This window comes from Nicotiana tabacum, chromosome 2 (genome assembly GCF_000715075.1).
Source record: "Nicotiana tabacum cultivar K326 chromosome 2, ASM71507v2, whole genome shotgun sequence".
Taxonomy (NCBI): Eukaryota; Viridiplantae; Streptophyta; class Magnoliopsida; order Solanales; family Solanaceae; genus Nicotiana; species Nicotiana tabacum.
The window spans coordinates 4,097,085-4,112,253 of NC_134081.1; the positions used below are offsets into that span (position 1 = coordinate 4,097,085).

The window sequence follows — 15,169 nt, forward strand, 5'->3', positions numbered from 1 at the left end:
AGTAGAATTTCAAAATAGTTTATCAGATTTTCGTCCCTGCTAATCTAAGGTAACCAAACCTTGCCAACCAGAGTAAACCAAAATTTTATCAAGTTATGAAATCTAGACACTTTTTTCCCTTGCCAAACTAGAGTATCAGACTTTGTACCCTGCTAATTTAGGTATGTAATTGTTAACTAAATACTACATTAGGACACTTCTGTTAGACAAAGGTTCCACGTGCAAATAATTACAGTGTTACATAGTTAAATTTGCTTCAATATGTAGTGGCTTAAGAGAATAATACAACTTAGCATCTTGAGCACAATTGTAGAAAACTTGGAAGTTGGAAACATGCTTCTAACAATAAGCTATTCTAAGAACTTCAGGACACAATAATACACTTCAATATTTATATGTGAACAATACTGCAAAGGCCCTATTTCTGCAGCACAAACAGATGATTTAGAGGCACTGCAGAGTCTTCCAAAAGGACTCTTAACAGAAGCCAAAATCACATTTATTACAAGAAGCCTGCAGTTATAAAGTACATTTGGTGTACAAGTTGGTTCTGGAAAATAATTTAAAAGATTCAATGCTCATCAGCACTGAAATAGATTAAAAGATTACTTCCGGAGGAGAAAGCTGCTTAGATAGGGCGATAGCCCCGTTTAGACTTTATATCATTTCATGCGCTTGTCTCTTCTCCTGTTTGGTGGTAACAGTACAGTGACGCTAATCCCGACTCTAATGCGCAGCCACATTGATAAACAATTGAGCTAGTAAACATAAGGTAAGATCCTCCAAGGAACAAGTTTACGGTATTCTGTCCACACATCTTTGTACTTCTCTGCACATCGAGCTTCATCCCTTCTCTCCCTCCATATTAGCAGAATAAGAAGGTATATGGGGTAAAAGTATGGAACCGCGGAACTGCAAGCATACACAAGTGAATGTGACTATTTTTATTAATAAGCAAACAATCATAGAAAGAATTTGCATGAGTTCAAACTCATTACCTTATCCCACAAGGCAAACTAAATGACAATGCCAGCAACAAGTCCCCAAGGTAATTACAGTGTCGAGCAATGCCCCTTCAGTAAATATAGAATGATTCAGAACTTTGAAAATGACGAACTGAAAAAATTTAATCTGCCATTTTTGCTACCCATGCCTCATGTAATGAACTTCAGAAGCCATGCTATAACCAGGGGTAAAAACCATCAATAACACCAAATCCTTTACCTGGATTACTTGATAAAAGAGAATAGGCTTTCTCACACAAAATTTCATTCGGTTAAATCCAGAATTCCAGAAAACCCAGTCCTACGACTTCTTCCTAGCACATAGGTCTGGTTAAGATTGAAAAAAGAAAGCTCGCTAAAATTTATGCGACCTTATTAGTGCGCATGAGTTGGTGGCTATGCAGACTAAATTTAGACCTGATGTGGCAATATTAATAGCTTCTGCTTCACTCAATAGCACTCAAACTCTTTGCTTTACAATGTATCCAAAAGAAATTACTTCCTTTCTCCAAATTTATGAGGTTAATTTGGCTTGATGTCGAATTTTTAATATTTTGAGTAGGACTTTAGAATGAAAAAACTAATATCTTGAAAGGTAATTATAAAACAGAAAGAATTCATAAGAGTTTTCAATTTTTCTAGCACTGTTGTCAGATCTTTAATTATTTGGAATTGATTTTCAATTGAGACCTCAAATTGTCAGCACTCTAGGGATGTTGATATTTAGCATTACTTATAGTAATTAACTCTTTTCATCTGCCTGTAATAAGTTCTTTCCTATCCACTATTTATTCTTCTCTTAATGTTTTTTGTTGAATTGTACCATTATAAAGAAATTGACCTTGAGCCTAATTCAATTCCAAAAACTAGCTCAAGAGGTGAGGATTGTCCAAGACCATAGAGAGACCAATTTCACATCCCACAACATGTGGGACATCTTAACAACCGCCCACCCCCCTCCCCCGCACACCTAAGCCTTCCAGCCAATTGGAGCATGGACAACATAATGTGAGGCCCAAAATCGGGTAAACCAAGAATTTGGTTGGGTCCAGCTCTGGTCCATGACAAGAAAAAGGACTTTGAGCCTTATTCAACTCCAAAAGCTAGCTCATGAGATGAGGATTGCGCAAGACAGACTTCTGACAGTTTTATCATATTGCACGTGTCCACTTTATTGACATACTTTATGTGCTTTTCCAAAAGCTTGCCCATATGCTAAAATCTAAATACTAAATTAACAAATATAAAGTCATTCTCAGTCTTAACTCATTTTGTGTTCTGGAGAACTGGGATACCGAGGAGAGTAGAAAAAGAAACATCAAGAAGCCTACCAATAGCCAGAAGCAAGCAACTTCCCCCCAATAACTTTTGGGGGCTTACCCCATATGGGTGCCTTGGGATTCTTTTTAAACATATGCTTCTGCTTGTTGGCACCTCTGAACACTAAGTACCTTCCAATCCGAAACAGGGACCATATCAAGAAACAGTAAAGTGAAAGTAAAAAATAAAATTGTCTGAATGACATAAAGAAAGTGCAATCATAAAAAAATAATAGTACTATTTAGAGGTCCTTGCATGCTGGAAACATTTACCCAATAAGAAAGACGAGGCAATTGGCAATTACTGCTGCTGTTGTTAGCTCAACTTTGTTACTCAAAAGCCACCAACCCTGAAAATGAATAGAAACATAATAAAACCCCACATTGACAACCAGAATAAGCTTCATCGTATCTGTTTGTTACTCTTGTATGCCATTTGTCTCCAATTAAAAGCTTGGGTTTTGGCTGCACTAAAATGGAGACCTCCCACTCCTATGTACTATTAGCCCTTTTTCTCAATAAGATAAATTCATTACTCCTCTTTACACTTCCTTGCACACACAGCCAAACTTGTCCAAAATACAATCTGACACACAGCAGAGCACACTATCGCGCTTGTAGCCGAACACAAACTCATCAGACTCCTTTCCACTAACCAACCCAACCTACAAACCATGAAATTGACCATGACTATCACAATCATGCAATTGTCACTAAATCTCCTAGCCTTATTCTTATTAATTCACCGCAGAGATGACAACATAAGATTAGACTCTTATTTCAACATGCAAACAAAAACAAGCATTTATTTCCATAATCTTAGAGCTCTCTCTCCCCCTCTCAAACAGAATTATCAACTGCAGGCCAACAGAAAATTGGAAAACATTCTGGCTACCCTTGAAAATCAAGAAAATTAATGTAGTTATATGTTATATTGTATAGGTTGCAAAATATTTAGGGCCATTGAACTCGAGTAGAGAATGTTATGCAGAAAATTTTATAGGATATTTTAGACTATTTTGTATTTAATGGAGAAGATAATTGCTTGTCTTATTAATCAGAGAGAACTTACAGTATTATAAGTAGACTAAGACTCTTATATAAGGAGCCCCTCTTGTATACAATCTACAATCAAGTTAACAAGATTCTCTCTTGTTTCATATGATTTCACAGCTACGAGCAGGAGTCAGTGGGCTCTTTTAACAACAGAGGCTCTTCATGTCTTGAGTTCTGGAAATACATGGAAATTTTCTTTTTGTTTATGAAACACGAGATTTGTTCAGAACATTTTCCAGGAAAGGAAAAAAACAGTTTCAAGACAAGGTTTTCTCACAAAACAAAAAATTAAAAAAAACACATGTTTTTCTCCTTTTCCATTTCGTTTCTTTAAAAGGCCCAAGATTTAAATTACTTTTTTTTTTTCATAAGTAAGCCCCTGATTCAAATTCTTCTAAACGAGAACCAAAAACTTTTCTGGTATTCAAACTAGTGTAAACATGGGACCCATTGAAATATTGTAGCATGAGGTGAGGTATTAAATTCAAGAAAAGTAAATGCATTGGCATGGCCGAGACTAGATATCATTACATTTAGTAGGAAATGAAGGATATATGTGATAACTCAAAACTATGTTTTTGACGAGAATTCAGTTACATCCTATACATTTGTGTTATACTGATATCAAAGGTGTCAGATTTCATCTATAAGCAAGGACAGAATTGTTTGTGGCAGTAAGAAATGGTTATGAATACATGCCTGAATACTGAAGGTGAACGGTATAAAGACTAGATCACCAAAAACCAGCATGAAGCCCAATCTCTCTGCTATTATATCCCATCTAAAAAGGGAGACACAAGATTTTACACAATTGTAAATGCTCAAAATTTCGATGAAGGAACATAATCAAGACTAAAAAGAAAGGAAAAAGTAAGAGGAATAGATGATGTTAATGCCATCAATATATAATCACTGTCCGACAAAACAAGCATATCATTCTGCTAATTAGAAGACATTTGGGGCTTAGAAACATCAAGCCTTGAAAATACAATTTTTTTATCAAAATCATGCTCCCAATAATCTCACACCAACAGAATTAATTTTAAATATTGCATTGGTACACGCTCAAGAAGCATTAAAACCTTAATGTACAAATCAAAACCACTCACTAAAGCTAAAACAGGATGACAGTTCAACATTCCCTTCAATCAATCCTAAAGTGAGAATAGTAGTAAGCCAGCCAGACCTTCCAGGTTTCTGGCAGTTACTCGTGTTCCGCTATGGTTCAAATGTTAGCACCACCACCACAGGTTCTCCGGAATCACTGTTCTTGGATGTATACGAAACTCAAAGAAGACTTTCTTGTTTTTATTTAACCTTGTGGCAGATGGGTCGATGCTCAATGTCTCCAAATTAAAAAAAGAAAAGAAAAAAAAGAACAATAAAAATGTTTTAAGGCTACTAATCAACTATCACCAAGGGCCAAGACATGTACAACAACCAATGCTACACTAACCCCCTCCGCTTCCACCTAGCTTCTGATGCTAAGACCATGACTCTGTGGACCAAACCCAGCTACCCTCTATAGCCCTAATTCCATTTATTAGCCATTCTCCTCCAAATAAACTAACTAAACCAATCAGAAGGCCAAAGTGCCGATAAACATCATAATCCTCTAATAATACAACTTCCGGTGTTACCTTTCTAAAGCACGAAAATGGACCAAGAACCACATTATACCTGCCCAGACTAATGTTTCTCATGACTAAACAACTAAACCCTCCCTTGTGTTACCATTGTTAGGCTGCAGCCCTTCTGCCACTTGTTGTTGTTGTACTCTCTTTCTACTGTTGTTACATAATGTGGTATTTGTGTTATATGGATGACTCACTTCAAATTCTAGATCAAAGCATAATAACCGCACAACAAATAAAGATAAAGAGACTGGAGGTGAAAGGGAGACGAAAATCTGGACAGCTGACCTAAATTAAGGAAAGGGAAGAAGAGAGAAACATTAGTTCTTTGTTTAACAGCAACTTTTCTATCTTAAAAATGTTAAGAGAGAAGAAGGCTGCCAACTTACGTGGAGGTCATGAACTCTTCATAGAAGAAGTAATCAAGGATGTACAGCTGCAATTAAATGCATAGAAAAGAAGTTTTAACTATCACAAGCATATATTCAAGAAGCCAGACTTGGAAGTGCACAGCCACCAACTTACCCCACAAAATAGCTGGTAGAGAATTATTGATTGGCTCAATTTGGCCTCTATAATACATTTTGCAAGAACTGAAAGATTGATAAGTAACCATCCCATCATACCAGCTCTAACAAAGAAAAATCTGCAGCAGAAAGTTCATCATTAAGCAGAGAAGCCAAAAGAGAACCAAATAGACTTGATATTGAAGCTTACAGTCATTATAACAAACAAAATAAATATATGGGCCTCTCAGAATCTCTTTGACGAGGACTTTTACTATGATTTAAGGTTCCTGGAAATTGACAAGTTCCAACTCATCAGAAATAAGTTTTTCATGTCAAGTATTATTTTACTTGGGTAAGAAGCAAATTACTATAAATCAACCCCAGTTGGGAATCAGCTATATGAATCATCAAAATCCATTTCATTCCATTTGGACCCGTTTCACCCCAATCATCAACAATTCTCTCCAAACAAATTAAGAGTTCTCTACCACTAGGTTCTCCACATTTTCTTCCACTCAGGTAGCAAGAAAAAAAACGTTTTTAGTGCTAAATTAAATAAGATATGCAAATTTCACAACTCACTATTGCAGACATGACTGCCTATGGATTGGTCATTAACATGAAATGTTTTAGGCAAAGCCGCAAAGTTACTACAGAACCTATCCAACAAAAGTATAAACTACATAATCCAAATATAGCATGACGAAAGCTTTTAATTCACGATCTGGTCACTTGTCACAATGGTGAAACACAAGGTCTGAGGTATGAGAACATACTTGAGATCAATGCCAATGAAATTAGGATTTAGTTGTATCCCGAACCACCTAGTCAAAGAAATAGGATCAAAGAAATATCAGGATCTTATTCATTATAACGAAATCAACAGAATCTGAACATAGTGCACTTCTTTTTTTTATAAGTAGAGCACAACATATATATCCTGCTCCAATGTGGTGACAAACTACAAGAACATTAATTGCCCAGAATCCGATTGTTATCATTATGCTGGTGTTTCATCTCTCAGCATTAACTAAAGTAATTTCTGACAAAATTGGTATGTAGTGAAGTGTTCTCTTGAACTACAACACTTTGCTTGTCACCTGTCAACCTTGATCAAACTACTCTGTTTAACAGAAAGCTGAAAAGTGAAAACTATAAATTTTCACAGCTAAATTCTTCTTCTCATTCTTTTTCTTTTTCAAATAGAAATTCCCGGTTATTAAGGTCCAATTAGAGTCAAGCAAGAAAATATATGGCTACTGATAGTCATAGAAACAATGTATTTTGACAGCATAATTCTTCTTCTCCTTTTTCTTTTTCGACAGAGAAATTCCCTATTATTAAGGTCCAATCAGAGCCAAGTGAGAAAATTAAAGACTACTGATAGTCATAGATTATAACAGATATATCAGATACTATGAACTCTCAATTCTGTGATAATAATCCATGCCATCTTGCATACACAGGCTGAAATACAGTACTAAATGCATTTGAGGAAAATTAAAAAATTTCAATCCCGCTCTTGCTATTTTAAATAAAATCTTATGTTAACTGGTAACTTCACAACAATTCAGAGAAACTTACACGGGATAGATGAAAGGATGGACGGAAAGACAGTTCAATAAAGAATGATATTACAGTTTTATTAATGTTAAGAACTTTTCAGAGTACAAACTTCAGCATAGAGTCAATTGAATTACCAGTCATCAATTAGATTTCCTGAGACATGAGGTTTCAGTGATGAACTCTTCTCACGTGAGTTGCAGCCAGCCAAATAAAGCATCAATGTCACCTAAATATCGTTCAGCAGTAGGATAAAAATAAGATGTCAGAATCAAACTTGTAACTGGCTGGAATTTTTGCAAATCAATAAATTTTGCATCAATAAAAGCATAGCCAAGAATTTATTTTATTTAATCATATTACTTTCTTGTGGTATTGGTTTGTATGGGTCATAGATCCATTATTTGACAAACATCAAAACATACCTATGTTTTTTCCCCAAGTTGTTGAAACATGACGTGAGAAGAGTAACTTCCAAGAAAATGTCCACGGTTAAACAAACACCAAAATTTGAGGAAATTATACTTGAGCTAATAGCCAAAAGTTTAGCATGAGTTTTTATTTATTTATTTCAACTCACTTGCATATCAATCTCCAAGTACACTGCCCTATATGACAGCTATTATTAGAGACAAATTCCCAAGGTAGCATAATAGATGTCGAAAGCAGGCACAAGTCCGGTGTATAAAACAAGAATTGACACTAACAAATTGTAAGTCAAAAGGTCAATGTCAGACATTGTCTTAGTGTGTTCAAGGTCACCTCCTCACTCCAGAAAGAGGTAAATGGATTTCTACTCTCAAGTTCGCAAATATAAGTGACTACCATCATCCACTAAACTTCTCTAACCTGCAGTTTTTCCCTCGGGTTTGGAGGATGGATTACTCACAGGAGATCCCAGAGTTTCAGAACTTAATCAGAAAATGGCATGATAATAGCTTAATAATTACATGGTATGAGAATGTTGACTTACAAGAACACTAAAGATAAATGTTGTGGACAAAAGCTCAAACCCTCTGTCTGCTATTGCCTGCAATGCGTAATGAATAGGTGATTTCATCTCTTTATGAGCATACCGCAAAAACAGAAACCTTGACAAATGCATTCCAGTAGTCCAAACATACAACACTATGAACCTTCTCATGTATTCAGCAACATCTGAAGATACAGTGTGTGCGAAGCAACTTTTTGGAGCCAGATAAGGTGCTATATAATGAATCAATTCGTGCAATCACATCAAAAGCAGAATCTGTCCTCTTCATTTTTTGTAATTTACCAAGTTATTCTCCAGGGATAACGAAGATAAATCAGATTGATAACAACAGAAAACAAACACAAGAAAAAATTAAAAGTACGATTCTGAAAAAGGAGCAAAACCAGAGATAGATTTTGCAGAAGTTGGAAGTAAAAACAGCATTACTGTTGAAGCCTTTGAATTGAAATGAGAAAGCCATATAATGTTACAATTATTTCTTCTTCCACTGATATTATAACCCCAGATCCCAAATTCAGTGTTATTACAAGGAACAATAAGTTCACGGGGACATAAACAGCTGCTCAATCTCTACACCTCATACATGCAACGGAAAGGAAACTACATAGAAGTTTGTTCCACCTGAATTGAGATACTTGAGAAACACGGAATATAAATTCTCTATATCATCAATACAACAGTGTGTGGCAAGAAATTGTACCTTGCTTCCCCATAAGAAGCTTTTTTTGCAAACAACATTTGTTCAAACAATTTTATGAACAGGAAATGCAAATGAACCGAATAGCAACTAGTGGTACAATTACATAATCTGACCAAAATGTATAATCCTTTGCTACATAGAAACATTTCACACTCACAGTAGGTGAAACAAGATTCATCTGTGCCCCAACTCCAAGAAGCAAAACCAACAACAAAAGTGATAACAAACCTGAAATAAAAATAATAAATTTACAATCTGAGCTTGGCACAAATAGAGAAACATGAAAGAAGCTTAAGCTCTATGCACTACCAGTAAAAAATATTTTACACAATCAGGTCACATTAAGTTAATCGCATGTAACTCTACTTTATAGCATTGATTAGTCAGTGGCGGATCAAGAATTTTTATATCATGGGTGCTCAACTATTTTTTTATCTGAAAATTACTGCTGAGACTGGGTGCTCAAGTAACATAATTGTATGAATTATTAGTTTTTCTATATAAATAAATGTTTGTGGCTCCAAAAGTAATGTCTGCTTGAGCATCCATACCCATAACATACATCCGCCATTGTGATTAGTAACCTAGAATAAATGGTAAGTTGACGGCGTAAAAAAATCGTAACCATGTCTGTGCTGGGCGGAGCTAGAATACGGGTTATTGGTTCGGTCGAACCCAATAACTTTGGTAAAAATCGTGCATTTGACTTCAGATATTTATTGAATATATATATAAATTATTAATTTAGTATCCACTAACTTAAAAAGACTAGAATCTCGAACCCATAATCTTCAAATTCTTGCTCCCCATATAACTTAAACCCAACATGAAAATATAGACCAATGTACATTATATAGAAAAAAACAAAGACATAGGTTACCATTGCAACGGTAATGGAGGCGAGTTCCATCAGATAAAATCACACCAGGAACAAGTTTTCCGGGTAGGATAGATCCAACAGTTGCTAAATACAGAAAGAATGAGAGTAACATAGCAGCCTATATTCAACAAAAAGGAATGAAATCAGTAAAAGATATTTACACATATATGAATAGAGAGTAAAGAGAGAAGAGAAAATGCTGACCGAAGTCCATAAGGGGAAAAGGGAGTTGAAGAGATAATTGAGATCCATTGGCAGATACTGAATTGAGAAGTCACAGTTCAGTTCAATACTTCAATTCACTTCACTTCACTGCGGTCAGTTTATGTTTGGTGGAGATGTCCGCCTAGTATATATGTGAAAGCTACTGCCATTAATTAATTCTGAAAAGGAATATTGTTTAAAGGAAAAAACTCAGCCCCAGTATGCAGCAAATTATACTAATTTAGTTTAAGGGTAAATTACACCAAAAACTCCTATAATATGTATTTTCTATATTTCAAAATCAAAACTTTTTATACTTACACCCCTCTGAGGTACATTCATAACTCAGCATATTAAAATAAATTTATTAAAAGTAAAAAGATAATTACAAATAAAAAGTTGTATATATTGAAATTCAAAAAAGGATAAATATGTTTATTGAAAATCGTTATTCATGCTTTTGGTTAAAGAAAAGGATAATGAATATTTTTCGAAATATGAATAGGAAGTAAACACAAATTACTTAATAAGATGATTCGAAGTTTTACGTATTTGGTAAAAATAAAATTATCTTCCGAAAACTCTTAAATATAGTGATGTTATGACAAAGTCCCGAGAGAGGTTCTATGGAGATGTTTGGAGGCTAGAGGAGTTTATGTAGCGTATATTAGAGTGATTCAGAACATGTATGATGGAGCTAAGACACGGGTTAGGACAACACGAGGAGACTCTGAATATTTTCTAGTTGAAATGGGGTTGCATTAGGGATCAGCACTTAGCGCGTTTTTGTTTTCTCTGGCGATGGATTCATTGACGCGACACATTCAAGGGAAGGTGCCTTGGTACTTGTTATTTGCGGATGACATAATCCTCATTGATGAGACGTGAGGTGGCGTTAACGAGAGGCTGGAAGTCTGGAGACATACTCTGGAGTTTAAGGGTTTCAAGTTGAGCAGGTCCAAGACAGAATAGTTGGAGTGCAAGTTCAACGGTGTTATCCAGGAGGCACACGGGGATGTGGGGCTCGATACGCAAGTCATTCCCAGGAGAGAGAGTTTCAAGTATCTGGGGTCTATAATTCAGAATTATGGGGATATAGATGAGGATGTCACACACTATATCGGAGCATGGTGGATAAAGTGGAGGCTCACTTCCGGTGTCTCGTGTGATAAGAATGTATCATTGAGACTTAAGGGTAAGTTTTACAAGGTAGTGGTTAGATCGACTATGTTGCATGGGGCAGAGTGTTGGTCAGTCAAAAACTTTCATGTCCAGCAAATTAAAGTAGCTGAAATGACAATGTTGATATAGATGTGTGGGCGTACTAGGTTGGATAGAATTAGGAATGTTGTTATTCGGGACAAGGTGTGAGTGACCACTGCGGAGGCAAAGATGCGCGATACGAAGTTGAGATGGTTCGGACATGTTAAAAGGAGAAGCGCAGATGCCTAAGTCAAGAGATATGAGATGTTGGCCTTGGGAGGTGAGAGGAGAGGTAGAGGTAGGCCAAAGAAGTCTCGGGGAGAAGTGATCAGGCGGGACATGATGCAGCTTGAGCTAACTGAGGACATGACCCTAGATAGAAGGGTGTGGAGGTTGAAGATTAGGGTAGAAGGATAATAGGTAGTCGTGCGTTTCCTTTCGTCTTCTATGGTTTGATAGTAGTAGTGCTAGTACGGTATCCTTTTTTTCCTTAGTTTGCTATATTCGCACGTCTTGTTCTGTTATTACTTGCCATCGGTAATTTCGTAGTTTGCTGGCAGTACTTCGTTCATATTCCCGTTTGCTGCCTTGGATTTAGTTTTCTAAATATATTGTCTTGATTTTACTTATTATCGGTACCTCTTTCATATTCTCTGTTGCTATCTTCAATTTAGTTCTTTAATTATTTGTCTTGCTATCACTTGCTGTCATGGCTTCTTTCACCTTCTTTAGCCGAGGGTCTATCGGAAATAGTCTCTCTGCCCTGTCAGGATAGTGGTAATGTTGCGTATATTCTACCCTTCCCACACCCCACTTGTGGGATTATACTAATTGTTGTTGTTGGTAAAAATAAAATTATTTTTCGAAAAATCTTAAATATAGTGATGTTATTCGTATTGCTATTTACATGTATTATTACTTGTGTCATTAATTGGGTAAGTTCACTCCCAAGCAAGCTATCCTCACTTGTATCTAATTTTCTTTCCAGATATTGTGCGTCTGCACCGAGTTCCCCAACTTGAGCATTAACAACACACAATCTTTTGTATTAGAGTTTACACACACTTGATTTTGTGACATTTTCATCATTGCCTAAAAGTTTTGACACAAAAAATACTTTTTGTAAGTCGTGTCTGACCCCCCAAAAAAAAAAAAAAAATCTCACATAATAGCAAAAAATAAACTATAAACTAGAGAAATGCTCCGAATAGGGTCAATAATTTCACCTTTAAAAGATAACCAAGGGAAATCCATATAACTGAAGTCTCTATGAAATCCAAGGAAGTATTGAATATAGTTCAGAGAGGACATGACCTGCATAAATCAGAATGGTATTACCTTTCTCGAGCAAATTATCAATCATTGAAGTTCACTAATTATCTTTTAATTAATCTTTACATGAAAAATAAAAAAACTTTTTGTACATAACGTCGTAGAAGAGTTCATTATGTTGCTTGGCCTTTTGATGACGAAAGTCCAGGTTAAGATTATGATGTTTCTGTCCATATTAATTCTTGTTCAATCTATTTTAAATGTTCAAAGATTTCTCCCAGGGATACAAAATGTATTTTAAAAAAAAAAAAACTTTTAAACTGAATGTTGTCTCTCACTTATTATTAGCTTTGTCATTTCAAGGACCATGACACATATATTCGGTACAGGTTGATGCGATGACATAAAGTATAGTATATGCATGTCATTACCCCTGAGCGAATCCAGGATCTCAAGTTTATGAGTTCCTATCATAATTTTAAATTAATATGCAATAATAATTGGGTTCACATTTAAATATTTATAAATATTTAGTGAATTTCTTAATATAAATATAGAATCTACACAAGAATTACTGGGTTCCCTAAAACTCATATTTAATGCTCTAGATCCGCCCTTGATTACCCCTGGGATAGGAACATGGAGAGGATTTGATTACAAATTTTATAAAAGAATGAAAAAATTTAAAGCATTTTGTGACAAGGAAAGACTTCAATTAACCTACAATAAAGCTACATCCGGGGATCATGAGGAAATATAAAAATAGTTTCAACTTTTGATGCCTTCCAAATCTTGCTTATCTTTCTTGATTTCGATTTCACAAGCTGTTAACTTGGTGGGCTACCATTTAGGGGTTGGGCATCGGTCGGTACGATTCGGTTGTGAATGTTGTCGCTTAACATATCGGTTATCGATTTATAAATATGCTAAATTGATAACCGAACCGTTAAGATATCGGTTATCGATCCTTATCGGTTTACCCGATAAGAATAAAAAACGTTCAAAATTTTCATGTTTTTATTATAGAAATCGTGATCATACTGTTAAGAGATTTCTTAAGAAAAGAAGGATTAAATTTAAACTTTAGAAGAGAAAACTTTCTTTGCATTTGAAAATCTCAATGAATGATCTCAATTTTCAAAGTTATAAGTTAGTAGGAGTAAGGAATAAGACATTAAACAATCTAATTTTACTAACTACCTCACTACGGGTGGACATACTTCACAGAGAATAATAAAATACTAATCTTGTAAATACTAAAGAAGTAGCGCAACAAAATAGAAAAACTAAAAATTTGAACAATTAATTCTTTAAAATTTAAAACTAAAAATATTAACAGAAGAATTAAGATGAGAGATTCAGATACGTTTAAAACTTACTCTAAAGATTAAGGCTTATAGATGAAGAGTAACTGCCGAAAGAATTGAGAGAATGAAGCCATAAGGTGGCTTTATATACTTAGTGGGTAAAATTATATTTTGTTAAAACTTATTGGGTTATCGGTTAAATCGTTAATAAAATTGAGCAAATCGAGACCCGAACCGATAACCCAATAGTCAAATAATATTAAACTATTATCGAACTATTTACGTAATAAACCGATATCAATAACCCAATAATATTTTATCGATTCAGACTATCTATTATACCCGATATATGCCCGTCCATAGTCCCATCCCTAGTTCCATCCGTTAGGACAATGGAAATTTGCGCGAGCTTGACAAAGATTACAAAAATTGAGGCATTTAGGACCAGCCTGCAAAAATAAAACAGACCCGGTCGGTACTACCTTACAGGAGAAGCATGCTAGGGAGTTCAAATCAACCAACTTTTGGTTTTCAGTCCTTTCCTATAAATGCATTTTAATAGTTTGAGAGCTTCAATTGTCCTAATACATATTCGAGTCCGAAATCAAAGTATTATTTTTTTTATTCAAAGCACAAAAATAGGTGAAAAACCAATTGGTGACCAATATATATAAAATACATGAGTTGAAATGCTATATAACGGCACGTTTGTCCGTTAAGGTATAGCGCATGCAAGCATAGGCGGATCAAGGATTTAAACTCTATGGGTTCAACTATAAAGTTTCTAGCATTGAACCCATTATATTTTTAAAGTTATGAGTTCATATTTATTAGTTTTACAATTTTAAAGAATTTTTACACATAAAATTTTACTCCGCGTCAAAAGTTACGTCCGTTGCTAACCTTCTGCATCTGCCCCTGCATGCAAGCCATGCGATATATTTGAATTTTAAATGACGGTCAAAATATAAGTATAACGCATATACGGGATGTGTTATACCTCAAGTTGAAAAGACAAATAGGTATAACGCATGTGCGCTATACTTATATTAAAAATGGCCCAGCCATCTTCCTCGCGACAGAACCCTTCAAATGATCTCTCCCCCTCACCCCCCACCCCACCCCCATATTTTTTAAGCAAAAATCTTCATTGGAGCCTACCCGTCTTCCAAAAATCGTGTCCCCTTTGTATTTTAGTGAGCTAACACCAGATCCAAGGCGTTGCCGTGTAGTGGATCTCTTCTATTGCTGGTTTCGGTGGTCAGATCATCAATTTTTCACAATTAAAAAAACTCTAAATTGAGGTATTCCGACTCATTTTTTAGTAAAACTCATGTATATAAAGTACTAATTAGTTATTTTTACAGTATTGTATGCTTTTTGTGATATAATTATTTTTTTATTTTTTATCCGAATTAGTTTATTTATGTACTAAAAAATTATAAAAAATATATATTATTATTTTATTGAATAATTAGTGTTATATGTGACTTTAGTGTTGTACGTGTAATAACCAGTGACTTT

At 35.1% G+C, this 15,169-nt stretch overlaps 1 protein-coding gene across 2 annotated transcripts; it reads right to left on the reverse strand.

The window, feature by feature from the left end:
• Positions 1 to 313: 313 nt before the first annotated feature.
• On the reverse strand, positions 314 to 10,022 carry LOC107792080 (delta(14)-sterol reductase). 2 transcript variants are annotated; one of them, XM_016614268.2, is made up of 13 exons: positions 9,864 to 10,022; positions 9,660 to 9,777; positions 8,937 to 9,007; positions 8,059 to 8,115; positions 7,223 to 7,314; positions 6,299 to 6,346; positions 5,539 to 5,659; positions 5,403 to 5,449; positions 4,079 to 4,160; positions 2,597 to 2,673; positions 2,336 to 2,455; positions 999 to 1,073; positions 314 to 912 (listed from the first exon to the last, which is right to left on the reverse strand). In XM_016614268.2, the coding sequence occupies exons 1-13, from the start codon at positions 9,909 to 9,911 to the stop codon at positions 759 to 761; spliced, it is 1,110 nt and encodes a 369-aa protein (XP_016469754.1). In that variant the 5' UTR covers positions 9,912 to 10,022; the 3' UTR covers positions 314 to 758. The 2 variants fall into 2 exon arrangements, with proteins under 2 accessions (XP_016469754.1, XP_016469755.1); XM_016614269.2 differs by lacking the exon at positions 2,336 to 2,455.
• Positions 10,023 to 15,169: the final 5,147 nt, after the last annotated feature.

Coding starts and splice junctions, on each gene's coding strand:
- LOC107792080 (XM_016614268.2), bottom strand. CDS start 9,911: ATGGATCTCAATTATCTCTTCAACTCCCTTTTCCCCTTATGGACTTCG. Junction 2,674..4,078: donor CGTTCACCTTCAGTATTCAG/GCATGTATTCAT, acceptor ATTCATTTTCAG/GGTTGGTGGCTTTTGAGTAA. Junction 2,456..2,596: donor TGCCTCGTCTTTCTTATTGG/GTAAATGTTTCC, acceptor TCGGATTGGAAG/GTACTTAGTGTTCAGAGGTG.